Source organism: Equus przewalskii, chromosome 2, assembly GCF_037783145.1.
Source record: "Equus przewalskii isolate Varuska chromosome 2, EquPr2, whole genome shotgun sequence".
Taxonomy (NCBI): Eukaryota; Metazoa; Chordata; class Mammalia; order Perissodactyla; family Equidae; genus Equus; species Equus przewalskii.
Window position 1 is genome coordinate 108850940 of NC_091832.1, and position 15636 is coordinate 108866575.

Below are 15636 nucleotides of genomic sequence, written 5' to 3' on the forward strand. Positions count from 1 at the left end.
AAATTGTTTAAACTGCTAAATTTGAAAAAAAAATAGTGCCCTTTCTTAGTGGTATAACTTAGAAAATTTACCTCTTTTGGAAAGAGAATGGTATATCACAGGGACCCATATAGATTTGTGACTACTGGGGATCAAGGCTGTGATTTTTTTATTTGACTAGCCTTTTTTTTTTCATTGAGGTAAAATTGATATATAACATTATATACGTTTCAGGTATACAACATTATAATTTGATATTTGTATATACCACAAAGTGATCACCACCATAATTCTAGTTACAATTTGTCACCATACAATTGACCCCCTTCACCCTTTTTGCCCCCCCCCCCGCCCAAAACCCACTTCCCCTCTGGTGACCACCTATCTGTTTTCTGTATCTATGAGTTTGTTTTTCTTTTGTTTTGTTTGTTCCTTTGTTTTGTTCTTAGCTTGCACATGTAAGTGAAATCATACAGTGTTTGTCCTTCTCCTTCTGACTTATTTCACTTGGTGTAATACTCTCAAGGTTTGTTCATGTTGTCACAAGTGGCAAGATTTCCCCCTTTTTTATGGCTAACATTTTTTCGTTGAGGTAAAATTGATATATAACATATACGTTTCAGGCATACAACATTATCAGATATATGATTTGCAAATATTTTCTCCCAATTAGTAGGTTGCCTTTTCATTGTGTTGCCGGTTTCCTTTGTTGTGCAGAAGCTTTTTAGTTTGATGTAGTCCCATTTGTTTATATTTGCTTTTGTTTTCCTTGCCTTTGGAGTCAGCTCCCAAAAATGATTGCTAAGACTGATGTCAAGGAGCCTACAGCCTATGTATTCTTCTAGAAATTTTATGTTTTCAGGTCTTAGATTTAAGTCTTTAATCTATTTTGAGTTGATTTTTGTGTACGGTGTAAGACAGAGGTCTAGTTTCATTCTTTTGCATGTGGCTGTCCAGTTTTCCCAACACCATTTATTGAAGAGACTATCTTTTTCCCATTGTATATTCTTGGCTCCTTTGTTGTAAATTAATTGTCCATGTATATATGTATATATGGGTTTATTTCTGGACTCTCTATTCTGCTCTATTGATCTTTGTGTCTGTTTTTATGCTAATATCATACTGTTTTGGTTACTACAGCTTTGTAGTATAGTTTGAAATCAAGTAACATGATGCCTCCTGCTGTGTTCTTCTTTCTCAAGATTGCTTTGATAATTTGGGTTTTTTTGTGGTTCCACATAAATTTTAGAATTATTTGTTCTAGTTCTGTGAAAAACGCCATTGGAATTTTGATAGGGAGTGCACTGAATCTGTAGATTGCTTTGGGTACTATGGACATTTTAACAATACTAATTCTTCTAATCCACGAGGATGGAATATCTTTCCATTTATTTGTGTATTCAGCTTCTCTTATCACTGTCTTATAGTTTTCAGTGTACAGGTCTTTCACCTCCTTGGTTAAATTTATTCCTAGATAATTTATTCTTTTGGATGCAATTGTATATGGGATTGTTTTCTTAATTTCTCTTTCTGATAGTTTGTTATTAATGTATAGTTTCTATTCTATTATTCTATTCTACTATTAATAGAATATTAATATTCTATTAATGATAGTTTGTAATTAATGTATTAAACATTAATGTATAATGTTTGTTATTAATGTATTAATGTATAATAATAATGTATTATTAATGTCACAAATTTCTGTATATAGATTTTGTATCCTGCAACTTTACTGAATTCATTTATTAATTCCAACAGTTTTTTGGTGAAGTCTTCAGGATTTTCTATATATAAAATCATGTCATCTTCAAATAGTGACAGTTTTATTTCTTCCCGTCCAATCTAAGTGCCTTTTATTTCTTTTTCCTACCTAACTGCTGTGGCTAGGACTTCCAACACTATGTTGAATAAAAGTAGTCAGAGTGGGCATTCTTGTCATGTTCCTGATCTTAGAGGAAAAGCTTTCAGGTTTTCACCATTAAGTATATTAGCTGTGGGTTTGTTATACATGGTCTTTATTATGTTGAGAAATGTCCCCTCCATACCCACTTGAGGGTTTTTATCATAAATGGATATTGAATTTTGTCAAATGTTTTTTCTGCATCTTTTGAGATGATCATATGATATTAGTTTTTTATTTTGTTAATGTGGTGTATCACGTTGATTGATTTTTAGATGTTGAACCATCCTTGTATCCCTGGGATAAATCTCACTTGATCATGGTGTATGATCTTTTTAATGTACTGTTGCATTTGATTTGCTAACATTTTGTGGAGGATTTTTGCATCTTTGTTTATCAGGGATATTGGTCTGTAATTTTCTTTTTTTGTGGCACCCTTGCCTGGTTTTGGTATCAGGGTAACGCTGGCCTTGCACGATGAGTTTGGAAGCTCTCCCTCCTCTTCAATGTTTTGGAAGAGTTTGAGAAGGATTGTTATTAAATCTTTGAATGTTCGGAGAATTCACCAGTGAAGCAATCTGGTCCTAGAATTTGTTTGTTGGGAAGTTTTTTTTTTTTTAATTACTGATTCAATCTACTTACTAGTTAGCCTATTCAGGTTTTCTCTTTCTTCATGATTCAGTCTTGGAAGATTTGCTTTTAGGAACTTATCCATTTCTTCTAGGTTGTTCATCTTATTGACATACAGTTGTTCATAGCAGTGTCATATGATCTTTGGTATTTTTGTGGTATGAGTTGTAACTTCTCTTTCATTTCTGACTTTGTTTATTTGAGCCCTCTCTTTTATTCTTGGTGAGTTGAGCTAAAGGTTTGTCAATTTGTTTATCTTTTCAAAGAACCAGCTGTTAGTTTCACTAATCTTTTCTATTGTTCTTTTAGTCTCTATTTCATTTATTTCCACTCTGATCTTTATTATTTCCTTCCTTCTACTAACTTTGGGCTTTGTTGGTGTGATTTGTTTTTTATTAAAGTGAGCAATGTCATAAACTGTAAAGTTTGTGTTTTAGAGCCTAAGTTATGAGCTAAAGGGTATAGCTTAGTTAGACTGCTATAAGAGAAAGTAAGGTAATCTGAGTTCAGCTTGCCTAAGATTTAAACAGGTGCTTGCAAGTGTAACTGTGTTTATAAGATCATAATATAAAAATATTTCTGGTCTATGTATTCAGTACTTCTAAGATAGAAATATACCCTTGAGTTTCCACTTCTCTACCCTAATGTGATTTACATTAGTATAGAATCTACTGGAGCAGGACCTGTTCACTGTATTCCAGGTCAATAGACAGCAATGGTAATCAGACATGGCCTTATAATATTTCTCTCACTTGGAGAAATTACTGTTCTAATTTTGCTTAGTAAAAATGTTGCCACTTGTAGCAAATTTTGAATTTTCTTATCTCTCTGATAAGCTTTATTTAGTATTGTACTCAAATCTACCATATCAATACAACAGAAAAATTGTTAAAATAACTCTGCCAACAGCAATACTGTCTAAAACAATGAATTGAAAGAGGCGGTGTTCCAAGATTACATCTGAGCTAAAGCAATGAACATTTTATCTACAGTCGTAGATAATTATAGGGAATGAAACAGTAATCTACAATATACAAAGTAAAAATGTTCTTTGCAAGTTTGACTTAAAAACAGTTGTTCTCAAACTTTAGCATGCGGCAGATTCACCTGGAGGGCTTGGTAAAACAGAGAGCTGGGCCCTATCCCAGAGTTTCCCATTCAGCACATTCTGAGAACCACTGACTGAAAAGAAATGTGGGAGGAAATCTAAAACTTATTGGGGACAAAAAGTTCCATTGCTTGAAATCCCTAGTAGAGTAAAGCTTTCTAGAACATAGTCTTTAGAGTCTGGTAAATTCTAGGATCAGGAGTTTTACTTTTTCACTTACCAGCTGTGTGAACTTGAACGAAACATATCTAACCTGAGTCTTAATTTTCTTCTCAGTATAGTGGGAAAGAAAATACTTAGCTATCAGGGTTTTATGAGGGTAAAGTGAGATAACCTATGTGAAAGTACTTAAATAGTTCCATTTCTGAATATTCGTAAGACATTTTTTAAAATAACAACTTTATTGAGATAAAATTCAGTAATGCATTTTTTAAAAAATGAAAAGAATAAACTTTTTGTGAGGATTATAAGTATGGCAATTATAATGTGAAAGAAGAAAACATTAATTCCTTTCTTAGATCAACTTAAAACATTCTTTTCTGAACATTATTTTTAAGAATTGTATTAAATCATGTTTAATAGCATGACCAGCGTTAATAATACAAACAGGAAAAACAGATATGATCCGATTGTTTGCATTGTCAGTAAAAGACATAATGTAATCTATCAGCGTCAAAAAATCACTAATTTGTAGTTTCTGAATTCTATTTTTACCTACACATGTTCTTGGATCTGAATAAACTGTCCTGTGTGTGTGTGTGTGTGTGTGTGTGTTTGAATATGTATAATGTGTGTGTGTGTGTATCAACTACATAATCCTAGACACAGACATTCAAATAATCATCCACAAAACTTCAGTTTTTATATTTTTGTCAGTTACAATGGTAAAAATATTTGAATATCTAGATGGCTATATATCTACGCAAGATTATTCAGGAAAAGACTTTTGACAAAACTGAAGTTAAAAATGAAGATTTAATTTTTATGGAACTGATATGTCCATTTAAAAAATCAATTTCACAAAACATCGATATTCACAACAACATGGAAGAATCTCAAAAGCATTATGCTTAGTGAAAAGAAGTCAAACACAAAAGATTACACAATTTATGCTTCCATTTATGTGAAATTCTAAAAAAGGCAAAACTATAGGCAGAAAGTGGTTGCCTGTGGCTCAGGATGGGGGTGGGGGAACTGACTTCAAAGGGACATGGAGAAGCTTTTTAGGGACACAGAAGTGTTCTGTATCTTGAATATCGTGGTGGCTTCACAACTGTGTACAATTTCCCCAAGTCATCACACCGTGTATTTAAAATGGGAGAATTTTACCGCATGTAAATTATACCTTTGTAAAACTGGGAAAAAATTCAATTTCTCTAAAAAGGAGATAAAAAAATTCCCTTCCAAAGGTAAATATCATATACGAATTGAATACAAACATTTTAAACCCAGCTGAGTCTGAGATGACAAGGAATTATTCTGCCATCTAAGTATGATTTTAAAATGTCTGCATATCTAGCACAACAGCAGAGGAAGCATACCCTGCAGGGCTTTCTGAAGCAAACTGGATCCGCCAGGCTTCCCAGAGAAGATGTGATCAGTAACGACACAGCTGTGTGATGGCAGTGGGAGTTTGCTGAAGAGGCTTTAGGTTATATGTTTTTCTAGTTGCCTCTTCACTTTAAATAGATAAGGACCAGTGAAATAAATAAGGACAAGAGAAGTATTTGTCACATTTATTACTGTTTTCAGATTGATATTTGCAAAATGGGACTAAGAGAAAATGAATAAGCTAAACTTTCTGTGTACATTACATAGGTTCTCCCCGGTTATTTCCAGAGAATGGAGGAGAGGGCATGTACACCCATAGGAAGGGGTATGGTGGAAATGGCTGTTTTCTGTGAAGCCAGAATCCAAGGGCCCCAAATAATTTATCATGCAGGATACAGCATGAATGTCTGGCCTTTTAAAGCTTCATTTTAATACTGATTCTTACAGAAACAAGAAGTTTGTGGGAAAAATTGCACACTGATTTAAGAAAAGATGCAAAAGATTTCTCGTGGGTATAAATAAATACCTTCCTTAGCCCAGTTTTGTTTATGTCTAGGAATTCTGCTTTTAAACATCCTTTAGACTTTTAGAAAATAGACATCTCTGCAAGAAATAGTTTAGAAATAAACCATATCAGGAAGACGGCAGGAAAAGGCTATTTTTCTGAAAGGGATTTATTATAAAGAGTTATAGGAAGTTACATGTGTCCATCGTGACATTTAATGAAATCCTGTCAGTTACTCACTAAACACACGATTAGTTTCGATTTTAGAAATGTTAATAATAACAATCCTTCAATTAAGATCTTTAGAAAAAACTCACATCTGCAACCAAATTGACTGCTGGATATTCAAACTGTGTGACATCTATTTTCATCCTTTTCACTTAAAAAACTCACTGACAAGCGTTTCAGGACATTATCAAGCTAAACAAAGATTATGTCAGAGAACAAAATGTGTTATTTATTCATCAGTATTTATAGGAAGTTTGAGAACTCATTGTGACAAGAACTCATTGTCTAACCATCAATATTTTTACACTGTTTGGTTAACCATAACATAAAAGGTTCTCACCTGTTTTCTGGGGTCCTATTACCAAGAATTTTGGTAAGCGATCACAGGTTTTTTCTTTAGACCAAATGTCTCTGTGGCGTTTGTCATCACAAGGATTCTAAACGGGAGAAGAATATACAGATGTATTTTTTTCAGTGTCCATCGTGTGCAAGAGTTTTCAACTTCTGCCCTTAAAAAGACATCCCAGGAAACAAGGCTATGTGGCTCCTTCTTTTAAATGAGAGACTGAAAGTGGCATCCTGGAAGCTTTCAAATAACTCCTTTCCATTCTGCAGCTGAGTGTCTGCTGAGGAGGTGGGGGGAGGAGAGTTTCTACGACTGGTAAATGGCTTCAGGTAAACTGAAGGTTTAATATTTTTTCTGTTATTGGCGGTTGTATGTCTTAATTGTGTGTGTGTGTTTTAAAATAGTGAGCTTTTCGGGCAGAGACCATGCTTCCTGGAACCTGAAAGAAGATACACTCTCAGTATCTAATAACTGAAATATAAGGTGTCAAATTTTTATTCTAAGTAACTTTGAGCTTCCTGCTGTCTTCAAAGGGATGTGGATCTGGCCAGAATACTGCTGTTTAAAGAGACTGCAGATTCCTTTCAGCTGCCTTCGAAGGTCGGTAAATGCATATCTAAAACTATAACTTTACAGATTATGATGCTAAAAAGCACTAAATTTTAGCAAAAGGGAAAATGAGGGTGAATTACTACCTTAGGGATCTGCCTCTGGTCTATAGCACTTAAAGCAAACCCACTGTGCAAGATTATCTAGAACATCCTTGAGTTTACCTGCTAAGCACACCTTAAGTGAAGAATTAACAGTACTGTTAACAATACTATTCCAGGAACAGGCAAACAGGACAGTAATCTCTTTCTATTCAATTAATAATGTAGAAATATATAGCTAAATAAACCTTCTGGTTATTTACAATAAGCAACAGATGTTACGACTAAAGTGAGGGTATTTTTGGTTGATGTTCTGGGAAAAAAGTGGTTTCAAATCTGTCACCTGAAATAATAATGATTTCAGTTTAAAAATAAGGTGTTAAATTAGCAGGAAAATTACATGTCTTTCCAGTGGCTAACATTTTGGTGATATTTTATGGTGGTGAAGATAAAAAAGACGTGTGTTATAGTGACTGCAAAAATAATATGCAGTGATGATTCCACAACCGCCAACGTTAACCTACTGAAAGGTGCAGTTGTGTCTCTTCTTGGGGTTATCTGTTTGTGCTCAGGAGGTAATTTGCTCAAGTTCAAAGCTGAATGAATTGAATATAGAGTTCAGAGCTTACTGCAACTTCAATCTGTGAAATTTACGCAGTTTCACTTCTGAAGATTGTCATTATTGTACCATCAGCTCTGTCGGTAACTCTCCAGTAGCATTTAGAACAGTGATTAAGAGGACAGCCTGTGGAGCCACATGGCCTGGAACTGATTCCCACTCTGCCACACTAGCTGTGTGACCTTGCTTAAGTGTCTCAGCCTTTCTGTGCCTCAGTTCCTTCATCTGTAAAATGCAGATAACTGTACCTACCACATAGGGTAGTTGTGAGGATTAAATGAGTTAACATATGTAAAGAACCCAGTCTGACACATAATAAGCACTATGTAGTTATTTGCTAAGAGTATTGCTTTCCCTAGATCATGGAGTGGGCAATTTAAATTCAAAGTATGTTTCTACAATTCTAGAACACATGAGAGTTTATGCTCTGAAATCTGGGTTACGCCTAGAACAGTTTGAATATGCCACTAAACACTTCCCCCATGTTCAAAGTAATTCCTAACTAATCCTTTGAAAGCCACCCATACCCTGCAGCTGCAGGGGCACCCTGTGGTTCAGAGGGCAGGTGTCAGTGCTGAACTCTGCTCACTCATCCCTCTAACGTCATTTAGTCGTTAGAGATTTAAGGATGTGCTCAAGGCTGACCGGCACTGCCTGCCTACCACACACCCTCTCACCCTCCTTCCACTCTTTCAGCACATTTCAATCTGCAGATTGATTCCCCACTCTCGACTGAAAACATTACATCGACTGAACGCCTCATTGAGCTTTCAGAATCCCGTAATTTCCACTGGGCACAAAAACTGAGAATTTGGCCCACTATGGAGCAATAATATATGACTACAATTGAGGAAGAAGTATTTTCTCGAATCTACTAACATTTCTAAAATGTATTTTTTTTCCCCAGATGCCTTCACTTATCAGATTTGGATTCTCTCTAAGAACTCCAAGATATGTTTGTGGAATAAATTATACCAATTGAACTAATCTTACCTGCCAGAGAGGGTCTTTTTGATCAGGAAAGAGCTCAAAATACTTGTGAGCCAGCTGCACAGGAGGCAGAGTCTGAAGTCGCAAGTTGGTCCAGCTCTGCACGAAGTTGGCCAGATTAACAAACGTATATAATCCCAATCGGTCATTCCCATAGTTGGACAAATGGGTCATGAAAATGCTGATCTGAAAGAGGCAAATGCACTTCAGTGTAAATGCAAGGTATTTTAACCCTAGGGGGCAGTGTAATCATGGCAATGTTATTTTTCCTTTCTTTTCTGTATTTTTTGAGGAAGATTAGCCCTGAGCTAACATCTGCTACCAATCCTCCTCTTTTTGCTGAGGAAGACTGGCCCTGGGCTAACATCTGTGCCCATTTTCCTCCACTTTATATATGGGACACCTGCCACAGCATGACTTGATAAGTGGTGTGTAGGTCCACACCTGGGATCCAAACTGGTGAACCCTGGGTCACCAAAGCAGAACGTGCAAACTTAACCACTGTGCTACCAGGCCAGCCCCCAGTGCTAGGTTTTTCTTAAGCATAGTGTTTCAATTCATGATGCGGTTTTGAATTTTGGACATATCCCAAATACTTTCATTATATTAATGCGTACTGGAGGATGTGTTATTAGCAAGACCTGATGAGCACTTTTTTCTTATCTTTGAATCTATTTCATAACAACAAATGAGTCCAACTGCCATATAGTCATATTGGTGCAATTAGATTGATATCCTAGAAGTTAAGGGGTATAAATAATCAGTGAACTGTCATTATTAGCATTAACTGAATAGCCTATGATATGTCTTTATTAGCGGCTATAATGACAAAAGGCTAGTGACTGAATTTTTACTAAAATAACTATTAACTATTTTCCATCAATAACACTCTGAAACCCTTTCCCATATTCATTGGGTCTATTATTCCCAATATCAGATACCTCCTTTACGAAAAGTTTTCAATGCGTGGCTAGAAAAAATGGACTCTTCCTATGGAAGGAGCTGACCTAGATTAATCCATATATTGAAAAAGAAAATCATAGCAAACAGGGGGAACATTTTGTAATAAAATAAATTTGAATTCTGTAGATTTGATTAAATTGGTCTGGAATGTAGAATGGGCATTTTCAAAGCCACTGCTTTAAGTGAATGCAAATAGTTTTTCTTGGTTAGTGTTGACAAATGGAAATAATTCTGGATGAGATTTTCAATGGCAAAAAAAACCATTGTGGCATTTATGCTTCTGTAAAAAAGATCATAAAAATAATTCATGTGATAATAGTACTTTCCTAAAATATATAATGTCATGTGAACGAGTAGTAATAATGGTTATTATAATCATCATAATAATGAATATAATAGGTTAATTCATTAAGAGACTGAAAGAAATAGTCAAGAAAATTTACTGAGGTAAAGTGGCTGAGATGAGAGAAAGCTTATATTAAGTTTTGATATAATGAATCAGAAAACAATGTAATTACTTACAACTATGAATAAGAGGAAACAGTGTTATCCTATAGTCTACAGAACAAATTCTGCAGCTTTTACATGAAAAGCTTCGACTATGATCAAGAATATTTAACTGTGTTTCTATTCGCTCTGCCTGAACATATATTAAATCTTAGAACTTTCACAAACAGAAGAATACTTGGGTGAATTTACATAGCTACCAGCAGACTGATGTAGTCATGGAATTGATAAGTAAGACTTTTACTATTTTGGGAATTTCTGAAAAATGAGACTTTTATAATTTAACCTTCTGGTTATTTTTTATAGTAGCTTCAATTATGTGACTCCCCACCCACCCTGCCTTTTTCTTCTCTAAAATTTATCAAAACAGAATGCAATTAAGAGACTTAGGAAAATCATGCTTAAATTTGGAAGTTCTTTTCTAATGCCTGTTAGAGGCAGGCTTTCGTCATTTTTGATGCCACATTTTTCAATGTTGTCCAATAGCAAGAGCAAAATGACACTTCAAGTTGCCTTGCTATTAAAAGAATAGGAAAAATTTTAATACAATATAAAAAATACATGTATTAACCTAGTTCACCACTGGTTCAAATTTCTTGCTTTGCTTTTATGAAAGATTTATCAAAAAATCTAGATGTCTATATTTCACTTGAATAATATCTGCATTGGACAGAAAATGGAAAACTTAGAGATACTATGTGACTTTGTGATACTAATACATTTGACCTCCCCTTGAATTTACTTTTCAGCCTCTGAAAACATTTTATGCTGTGACATTCAAAGCAGAGTGCCACTTTTTTACTTGTATGAGTACAGAAAGTAAAAAATGTTACTCTCTCTGGTAAAGATAGAGGCAACCCAAAGTGAGTCATGAGTCAATGACATTGCTTTTGCTGAAACCGAAACTGATTGGCAAGAATTAAGGTAACACTCATAAGATGTGGAAATTAATCCTGTAAAAGAAAAACTATTTAGCCTCCAACCATGCAATCTTTTTCAGATTTTCTATTCTATTTTTGTATATCAACATTAACATAATGTGAAGTGCACCATAACCAAACGGCTGTTTCAAAGTGATGCTTTTGTAATGCACGTCACCTCATGACACTTTTAGACTTTGGACTCAAGCCTGGGATTGGTTTTGTGCTCCTAAAGAAATACAAAGCCATGAAAGGAGTATAATTGGTCAGGACATAAAACACTTCAATTTCTTTTTAAACACTTTTTGTGTGTGTGTGTGTCACAATATTCTGTCTACACATGGAATATTGTATATCTTTTGCTGAACATGAACATCTCCAAGTTTTCTTTGTTAGTTTTTTAGCTAGGAAAGTATGCACAACAAGCAACAGGACTGGTGAGAACAGATCTACGATGACAATGTTTTGGTCAAAAAGTAGCTTGCTTTCCAGGTAGTATTTCTTCCTTACTCCTGTTCTGACGTATGACAACTATAGCATCACTTTACTTCTTGGCAATTCCCCACGTGATGACAATTTCTGCATGGAATAGAAAGAAATTCTCCTAATCCATGAGCACAGAATAGCTTTCCATTTATTTGTGTCTTCTTCAGTTTCTTTCATTAATGTCTTGTAGTTTTCAATATACACGTCTTTCACTTCCTTGGTTAAATTTATTCCTAAGTATTTTATTCTAATCGATGCAATTGTAATGGGATTGTTTTCCTAATTTCTCTTTCTGGTAGTTCATTATTAGTGTGCAGAAAGGCAACAGATTTTCGTGTATTGATTTTGTATCCTGCAACTTGACTGAATTCATTTATTAGTCCTAACAGTTTTTTGATGGAGTCTTTAGGGTTTTCTATGTATAATATCATGTCATCTGCAAATAGTGACAGTTTTACTTCTTCCTTTCCAATTTGAATGCCTTCTATTTCTTTTTCTTGCCTATTTGCTGTGGCTAGGACTTCCAGTACTATATTGAATAAAAGCGGTGAGAGTGGGCATCCTTATCTTCTTCTTGATCTTAGAGGAAAAGCGTTCAGCTTTTCACCATTGAGTATGATGTTAGCTGAGGGCTTGTCATATATGGCCTTGATTATGTTGAGGTACATTCCCCCTATACCTGCTTTGTTAAGAGCTTTTATCATAAATAGATATTGAATTTTGTCAGCTGCATTTTCTGCATCTACTGAGATGATCATATCATTTTTATCCTTCATTTTGTTAATGTGGTGTATCATATTGACTGATATGTGGATGTTGAACCATCCTTGTATCCCTAGAATAAATCCCACTTGATCATGGTGTGTGATCTTTTTAACGTATTGTTCAATTCAATTTGCTGATGTTTTGTTGAGGATTTTTGCATCTACGTTCATCAGAGATATTGGCTTGTCACCTTCTTTTGCTGTGGTATCCTTGTCTGGTTTTGGTATCAGAGTAATGCTGGCCTTGTAAAATGAGTTTGGAAGGTTCCCTCCTCTTCTATTTTTTGGAAGAGTTTGAGAAGGATTGGTATTAATGCTTCTTTGAATGTTTGGTAGAATTTACCAGGGAAGCCATCTGGTCCTGGACTTTAGTTTTACTTGTTTGATTTGATCTCTTTTCATTTTGTATGATTCTCAGTACTTGGGAAACATTATTTGAACATTGGATCAGCTCTATTTAACTTAAAACGATCATGAGTTACAGGTGAAAGAGAAACAAACGCGAATGAGGAGTAATAAGGGAAGTAGAAAAATGGTCTGTTTTTCGTCAGACTGTGGAAAGGGGAAATATTAGTTTTAATAGCTTCAGATGACTTACTTGTGAGGATTCAATGAGATTATACATGTGAAGAGCTCAATATAGTGTCTAACAACATGGTAAGCATCCAAGAAATGCGTGTTACCTGAAAAAGATGCAAGGGTAACTTCACTGGGTAAAATATGATATTTAGACATATCTTTAAATTTTTGTCCCCTAGGCTAAACTGTTATAATTATTAGGTCTGTTCTGAAGAAGGCATGTCAATATACTTTGGAGTTCATTTTGGTTCCTGTCTCATGTGTAGAAAAGTAAGTCAGTGATTCAGAGAACACTTCATTTTTTTAAAAAATCTGGGTGGACTTTGATTTTTCTGCTGTAGCTGGTTATTGTATACTCTCCTTGCTATGTTGTATGACATCAATATTACATTGGATATAATAATTTATTTTCTCTACTTTTAATCTCAGAGTCTAGTTGCCTCTATCTGCTCTTTATGTAAAGGTAATAAATGTAATTCACTTTATGGCATGTTTCTTCAACAAGTCATCACACAAACTCTAAAAATAATATTTGCATTCTTAGAAATCATTGTGTAACTCATACGTTAAACATTTCAGATTCATGGGATATAATTGCTAAAGTAACCTTATTGCTTTTCTGCACTGTCCTTTTAAAATTTATTCAGTGTGGGTGGTTTTCCTCTTATCCCTGGATGGTGGCCAGGGCAGGCAGTGTGGCTCCCTAGGTCTTTAGATGACAGAAAGCTTTCATGTAGCTTTAAGTTGCTAACACAGTTTTGATTTAGTAGTTTAAATCTCCTGGTTCAGAAAATAATCAAAATTCCGAACTTGTTGCAATATTAAACCTTCTCCTCTCTCCTAGCTGCAACCGGGTGTGGGAGAGAATCTGTAAGAGGGGCTGGGAAGACAGGCTCATCGGTCCTTCTCCAGTGGGTGATTTTATTCTTTGTCTCACTCGCTGAGGTTTCTGATCCCTTAGTATTTGGGACATGGAGATGAAGGGGGAAAGGGATGCAGGGCATTATTACTTGACTGATATTGTCCTAAGATGGCATATGTTTAAAGCCATCTGAGATCTTTGGAGGCACTCCTTCTGGGCCCCATCAATGCAGTTTCCTTTACGAGGAGAGCGCATCCGCCAGTCCTGTGTCAGGAGCCCTTTTGAGCAGGGTCTCTTTTAAAAGGATTCCAGGATCACATTCCTACTAAGAATTCCACATCTGGGACCTGGGATTGAGGTGTCTTTGACCTGACTTTGGAAAAGAGGGCACTGACTTCCCAGATGTGGCCCCTTCCTCTTCTGCACAGACTGTGTTAAGCAATCTTTCACACTCACCAGTCCAGAGGCAGACGCCAGCCTAATGTGTCCCTCTTCTGCAGGGGACACACACCAAGCACTCTGAGGGTTCCAGTGCCCTCACACCAGAGTGGAGACGAGCACAGGGCTGTTATTCACCCCTCTGCTCTCCCATGGGGATCATGCTCGACACACAGCGTGACTCTTTCCAAACGTCTTCCTTACAAATTCTCCTTCATTTCTAGAAACGTGACCATTGTCTCCTGGATGTGGTGAGACAGCTGAAATTTCTACATGGTGGGCTCACTCACAGCTAGCTCACTTTGGGGCCTAATATATTCCATATTTTTGTGCCATTACAACTGTTTTATGCTAAAAATTGCTTTCATTAATTGTATCACCTTTTCCAGTGGGAGGAAAAAGATGTCACTTTCATTTCTAAGGCTTCAATTCCCTGAGCACTGTTTTTCTACCTGGCTTGTGTCTTAGTCATCATTTAAGACCCTCAAGGGAAGGCTCATTTGCAGAATAATTTGGCAAAGGGCCCTGAACATTTTGAATTTGGGATCTGATAGGCTTCAAAGGAAAGCTGGAAGGATAAATCAATTGCTCTCAATTAGGGACAGGTTTCAAAGGTACAGTGATGAGGTCAACGTAATTTAAAGCAATTTAGCTTAGGGCAGTTTGTCTTTTTTATAACGATTTATGTCTCTCACTTAATTTTTCTGGCTATACAGTCAGAACTGCAAGTTCAGCCCTTTTATTACAAGCTAAATGATTGATGATCAATTAGCATTTCTGTTAGGTGCCAGAAGAAGTAATTCTATCGGTTTAAGACATTGCCGTTACTTTAGCTGCTGAACCAATATTTATGTGCCACCGGAGTGTCCCCAACTCTCAGGCCACCAATTTTTGATTAATTTTGCTTTGTGTACCTTGGGGGTGCTGCTCTGACATTGTCTCTACATTGCTCTGAGAGACCCTGCTGCAGTGAGAGACCAGACGACAGCTGTTCTTGCTCTATTAGACTCACAAAGTGACAGGATAATGAATACAGTTACAGCTTATGATCGATTTAAAAATGATTAATTAAGAGAAATCCTTATTTAAGCAGCAACGAAGCACAAAGGTTATGTTCAATTCTGCAATGAAAATGTGTTTTTTTCTAGCAGAAACGTTTTGCTTCTTGGTTTTAAAGCAGTGCCTCCCCAGCATAGTGAAGATATAGAGAGGGAATGAAATTAACCCTCCCTACAGGTGTTTAATTTAACTGAAAAAACCTGACAGAACTTAGAGACATCCTTCAAGTAAATGGACCCACATGAACATCTGATTTTGGCTCATATGTGAATGAATTAAATTCAGGTAATTACCAAGATCAGCTTCATCATCAGGAGGTTTCAATTAATTATATTTGCTCATAAAGCTGAATTCACCCTGGTGGCGGGGCGTGGTGTGTCTGTGGGGGTGTCAACATATCAAACGAGTATATTTATTTTGTGAATTTTAAAAAAGCCAGGTTTCAAAAACCTAGTGACTAATTGTTGTCAAGTTTCTAAATATTCAAAAACATTTAAAATTCCCTTTTTATTTAAAGACAGCCCCTCTAATAAAGTGATTTGTAAAATG

The 15636-nt window shown here is 35.7% G+C and overlaps 1 protein-coding gene and 1 long non-coding RNA gene across 3 annotated transcripts in view; one reads left to right on the forward strand and one right to left on the reverse strand.

Annotated features, from left to right (window-relative positions):
* LOC103557484 (N-deacetylase and N-sulfotransferase 3) overlaps nt 1–15636 on the reverse strand; it is a 161505-nt gene that overhangs the window by 26344 nt on the left and 119525 nt on the right. For both annotated transcript variants that reach the window (XM_008530026.2, XM_070609237.1), the window contains exons 7-8: nt 8513–8695; nt 6245–6341 (exon numbers count right to left, since the gene is read on the reverse strand). In XM_008530026.2, coding sequence (XP_008528248.1) covers nt 6245–6341; nt 8513–8695 — 280 coding nt within the window. The remainder of the gene's footprint in view (nt 1–6244; nt 6342–8512; nt 8696–15636) is intronic.
* LOC103557483 (uncharacterized) lies at nt 2610–13213 on the forward strand. The gene is made up of 3 exons (XR_546484.2): nt 2610–2734; nt 6784–6850; nt 8427–13213. It is a non-coding gene; the product is annotated as an uncharacterized lncRNA (long non-coding RNA).